The 5430-nt window shown below is 44.0% G+C and overlaps 1 protein-coding gene across 1 annotated transcript in view; it reads left to right on the top strand.

Moving 5' to 3' along the window:
• The window catches only part of LOC107302884 (complement factor B-like), a 51995-nt gene that overhangs the window by 37521 nt on the left and 9044 nt on the right, over nt 1–5430 (top strand). The window contains exons 11-12 of the mRNA XM_029287320.1: nt 674–768; nt 3896–4016. Of these exons, the coding sequence (XP_029143153.1) occupies nt 674–768; nt 3896–4016 (216 nt within the window). The remainder of the gene's footprint in view (nt 1–673; nt 769–3895; nt 4017–5430) is intronic.

Genomic DNA, 5430 nt, shown 5'->3' with positions numbered 1-5430 from the left:
CCCCCCCCACAGGTGTACCTTTCCATGAGTAACATAGAGGTGACCACGCACACCTTGGCCACACCCACCTAATCTGCCATGACCACAGGGCACGCCCACCCAGTGGGCCATGCCCACCTGGCACCTGGCGATAAATGAGTTTTGGGTTGCAGTTTGGGCACTTGGTCTCTAAAAGGTTCGCCATCAGGCCAGTGATGGCGAACCTTTTAGACACCGAGTGCCCAAAAACTGCCCCGCCCCCCTGCTCCGCTCCGTGCCCTGCCCACCCCCACCACCCACAGGGTCACCTACCGTCTCCACAGCCCACTTCAGCAGATTGCCCAGGCGGCCCTACAGTACCATGGTGGCCACGCCCTCTGACCGCGCCCCACAGCATCATCTCCATGCAATGGGTACGAGGGCGGAGTCTTGTCCCCGCTGCCCAGCTGCCATGTCCTTGGCTGCGCTGCTCCACGTGGGCAGCTCCCGGGGCGACTCTCCTCCAGGAGGGTTGCTGGTGAGGATGGGGCCACGGGGGGAGGTGGGGCTGGGGCAACGGCGTGTGTGGGTGCCCACAGAGAGGGCTCTGCGTGCCACCTTTGGCACGTGTGCCATAGGTTCGCCACCACTGGCCTAGGCCTTCGGCTTTTGTAGAAAACTCAAAGGTCTGAGAAAAGTGCCTCTCTATTTCCAGATGAGAGTGAAGCTTTATCTATGTGTGGCTTGGCGAAAGAACACAAAACGGAAGATCAGAGGAAGAATCCCTGGAACACCAATATCTCCATCAGGGTAAGGGTGGCCTTTGGAATAGAATTAAGCTCAGAGAAGAACGCTTTCTCTAGTTATGCAGGTAGTCCTTGACTTACAACAGTTCATTTAGTGACCGTTCAAAGTTACAACCGCAGCATTGATTATTTTTTTTTCATACTTACAACCTCATGGTCACATGATCAAAATTCAAATGTTTGGCAACTGATTTATATTTATGACAAGTTACAAGGTCTTGGGAATCACACGATCAGCTTGTGTGGCCTTCTGAGAAGCAAATTCAACAGGGAAGCCAGATTCACTTTACAACTGTGTTACCAACTTAACAACTGCATTGATTCACCTAACAACTGTGGCAAGAAAGGTCATAAAGTGGGGCAAAACTCACTTAACAACTGACTCCCTTAGCAACAGAAATTTTGGGCTCAGTTGTGGTGGTTAGTTGAGAACTACCTGTAACCAGAGGAAGATTCGATATTTCTCATTTCTTACGGGCTCTCTCCATGGTGCCTTATTGATTTTAGATTATCTTGAGGCCACTATTGGACTGTTGGAATAAGGATGAAAATATTACCTTAATATTAGACAGCGTACTAAAAAGCAGAGACATTACCCTGCCAACAAAAGTACGTATAGTCAAGGCCATGGTTTTCCCAGTTGCAATGTATGGCTATGAAAGTTGGACCATAAGAAAGGCTGAGCAACAAAGAATTGAGGCCTTTGAACTATGGTGCTGGAGAAGACTCCTGCGAGTCCCTTGGACTGCAAGGCAATCAAACCGGTCAGTCCTAGAGGAGATCAACCCTGACTGCTCTTTAGAAGGCCAGATCCTGAAGTTGAAACTCAAATACTTTGGCCACCTAATGAGAAGGAAGGACTCACTGGAGAAGGGTCTAATGCTGGGAAAGATCGAGGGCAATAGAAGAAGAGAATGAGGTGGCTGGATGAAGTCACTGAAGCAGTAGGCGTGAGCTTAAATGGACTCCAGAAGATGGTAGAGGACAGGAAGGCCTGGAGGAACGTTGTCCATGGGGTCGCGATGGGTCGGACATGACTTCGCAACTAACAACAATAAAGAAGGATTATTCATGTCTGATCTATCCGTGGGCTGGAAATGACTTGGAGGCAGTTTGATGGGGACATTGCAGGAAAAAAAAAATGTTGACTGGGATGCAAGTGGGGAAATCCTCTTAGATGGGCACTACAGTTTGAACTTCAAAATTATTTCCCAAGGGAGCAAAACATTGAGCCTATAATGATATAGGCCTCCACATACGACCACACTTGAGCCCAAAATTTCTGTTGTTAAGTAAAACAGTTCTTAAGTGAATTTTGCCCCATTTTACGACCTCCTTGCCAAAGTTGTTAAGTGAATCACTGCGGTTGTTAAGTTAGTGTCCTGGTTGCTAAATGAATCTGGCTTCCCCGTTGATCTGGCTTGTCAGAAGGTCGCCAAAGGAAATCACATGACCCCGGGACACTGCGACCGTCATAAATATGAGTCAGTTGCCAAGCATCTGAATTTTGCTCAGGTGACCATGGGGATGCTGCAACAGCCGTAAGTGTGAAAAGTAGCAATAGCAATAGCACTTAGACTTATATACCACTTCACAGTGCGGTTGTAACTTCAAACAGTCACAAAATGAAATGTTGTAAGTCAAGGACAACCTGTTTTTTCTCTAAGATATTAACTATTCCCATTTCTCATCTGGTTTTCCTTCTTATTATCTTGATTGCTATCCTCTGGACATGCTGCATTTTTCAAAGTCCTTCCTAAAGTAGTGCTCAGACTTGGATGCAATATAATCAGTGTAGAATAGAGAGGCATGAGGATTTTTCTTGATCTTGACATTGTTTTGTAGTGGAGATGCAAATTCAGTGGCATTACTTCACTAGCTAATGACCTACCAATCACCATGAATCATTGGGATACAGAAAGAGCGAGGGATTTACTTTATCTTCTCTCTTTGTCTGTAATGGTGCTTGCTCTTGGTGTAAAAGATTGTTATCTCCTGTCACTTTGTTCGACATCTGCTTACACACACACACACACACACACACACACACACACACGTAGAACACATGTGCCTCCTGGTAACTAGGTGCTCGGAAACATCTAGGTCAGGGCCTTTCAACCTTTTCACCCATTGTACCACTTTTAGGATATGGCAACATCCAAGTACCACCAGTCGCCTAGCAAGGTGTCAAAAACTTTATGACCCCCCCCAAAAAAGGAAAAAAGTGATGAAGTGCAGGTAGTCCTCGACTTACAACAGTTCGCTTAGTGACTGTTCAAAGTTACAATGGCACTGAAAAAAGTGCCCCCCAAGCCACAGCCGAGCAAGACACCTGCCTGCCTGCCCGGCTAAGCCCTGACAGCCTTGCAGCTCCAACCGTCTCTCGCTCAGGCTTGTGCGGTGCTGCCACCGGTTCAGCTCATTCCCCTCCCCCGCTACTTTTCTAGGATGGTCACGTACCACCTGCCAGGTACCAATGTACCACAGGTGGTACCCGTACCACTGGTTGAAAAGCCCTGATCTAGGAGCTAAGTGCTAGAAAACAATCCAGCTCAGAGAGCACCAAGGACCCCCCTCCATTTCAATTCTGAGCTACAAATATTCTCCTTTATTAAATTATTATCCAAGGATCTTGGATAAAGTGGGGGAAAGGCAGAACTGTTGTAGTTGACTGCAACTCTGAAAGAGTAATCATTGCCCAATGTGGAGTAGAGTACGGGTGAACCTAAAGCTAAGAACTAGGATTATCTAATATCACTTATAGGAAGATGGTGGCGCAGTGGTTAGAATGCAGTATTGCAGGCTAACTCTGCCCAGAGAAGAAGAGTTCGATCCTGATCAGCTCAAGGTTGACTCAGCCTTCCATCCTTCTGAGGTCGGTAAAATGAGGATCCAGATTGTTTGGGGGTAATATGCTGATGTTGTAAACCACCCAGGGACTATTGTAAAGCACTATGTGGCAGTATATACTGTAAGTCTTAAGTGCTATTGCTATGGTAGTAGGACAAATTCTTCAATTAATGTTGAATAATGAGTCAATCCTATTGAAGGTCATGGGGATTATTTCCAAGGAAATCTATGTAGGATGCTTTTGTGACTTACTCATAGTGATTTTTCTCTTCCAATCACAGCGTGCTGGTAGGGCAGGATTCGAACACTGTAAAGGAACCCTCGTTTCTGAGTATTATGTCTTGACAGCAGCTCACTGCTTCACTGTGGATGATACGGCTGACCGGATCAAAGTCACAATTGGTAAGCAGAATTATCTTTTGAGAGGAAGCTGGTAGCATGGGCAGCTGGCCAGGAAAGAAACGTGTCTGGCGTTCTGTTTCAGAGTAGCCAAATGGGCAGGAGTAAGACACTGAGACTCTAGAAAGAGTACAGAGAAGAGCAACCAAGATGATTAGGGGACTGGAGGCTAAAACATATAAGGAACGGTTGCTGGAATTGGGTATGTCTAGTTTAATGAAGAGAAGGACGAGGGGGGACATGATAGCAGTGTTCCAGTATCTCAGGGGCTGCCACAAAGAAGAGGGAGTCAAGCTATTCTCCACAGCACCTGAAGGCAGGACAAGAAGCAACGGATGGAAACTAACCAAAGAGAGAAGCAACCTAGAACTAAGGAGAAACTTCCTGAGAGTTAGAACAATTAACCAGTGGAACCACCTGCCTCCAGAAGCTGTGAATGCTCCAACACTGGAAGTTTTTAAGAAGAGACTGGACAGCCATTTGTCCGAAATGGTATAGGGTTCCTGCCTGAGCAGGGGGTTGGACTTGATGACCTCCAAGGTCCCTTCCAACTTTATTAGTATTAGTATTAGTATTAGTATTAGTATTAGTATTAGTATTAGTATTAGTATTAGTATTAGTATTAGTATTAGTATTAGTATTAGTATTAGTATTTTTTTTTTCAATAAAGTTTTTTATTATTTTCATCATAAAAAAAAACCATCACAAATATAACACAATATAATATAAAAAACACCCACATCCCCCACCCACCCACCCCCCGAGACTTCCCGAACCTAATCCCAGGATAATATTCAAATATAAGTAAACAATTATTAATATCTCTAACTCCACAAGGTATATAAATTTTACATGAATAAGTGAAATATATATATAGAAAAAAGAAAAAAAAACCAGTTAATTATAAACCTAAATTATATTCCACTATTCTATGCTTCTTTTGAATATAAACAATCCATCTTCTCCATATAGATAAAAATTGTTCATTTGAGTAATTCTTCAAATAAGCTGAAATCTTTGCCATTTCAGCAAGGTGCGAAACTTTCAATCTCCAATCTTCCATTGTAGGTAAAATTTTACTCTTCCAATTTTGAGCTATCAACAAACGGGCAGCAGTTAAACAGTACAACATCAAATTAGTTTCTTTTACATCCAAATTTTGTGTAATACCTAGGAGAAACAGGTGAGGCAAAAAAATAATCCTTCTTTTAAATATTTGTTGCAAGTTCCACCACAATTTTATCCAAAAGGCCTTAATAACCTTACAAGTCCACCACATATGAAAAAAGGTTGCATCTTGTTGTCCACACCTCCAACACTTGGATTCGTAATTCTCATAAATGCGAGACATAGTTGCAGGGTCCAAGTGCCATCTATAAAACATCTTATAAAAATTCTCACGTAGATTTTGAGCTTG

Source organism: Protobothrops mucrosquamatus, unplaced genomic scaffold (genome assembly GCF_001527695.2).
Source record: "Protobothrops mucrosquamatus isolate PMUCROS unplaced genomic scaffold, P.Mucros_1.0 scaffold_295, whole genome shotgun sequence".
Taxonomy (NCBI): domain Eukaryota; kingdom Metazoa; phylum Chordata; class Lepidosauria; order Squamata; family Viperidae; genus Protobothrops; species Protobothrops mucrosquamatus.
Note: the sequence above shows the minus strand (reverse complement) of the source record. Positions and strands in the feature narration are given on the sequence as shown.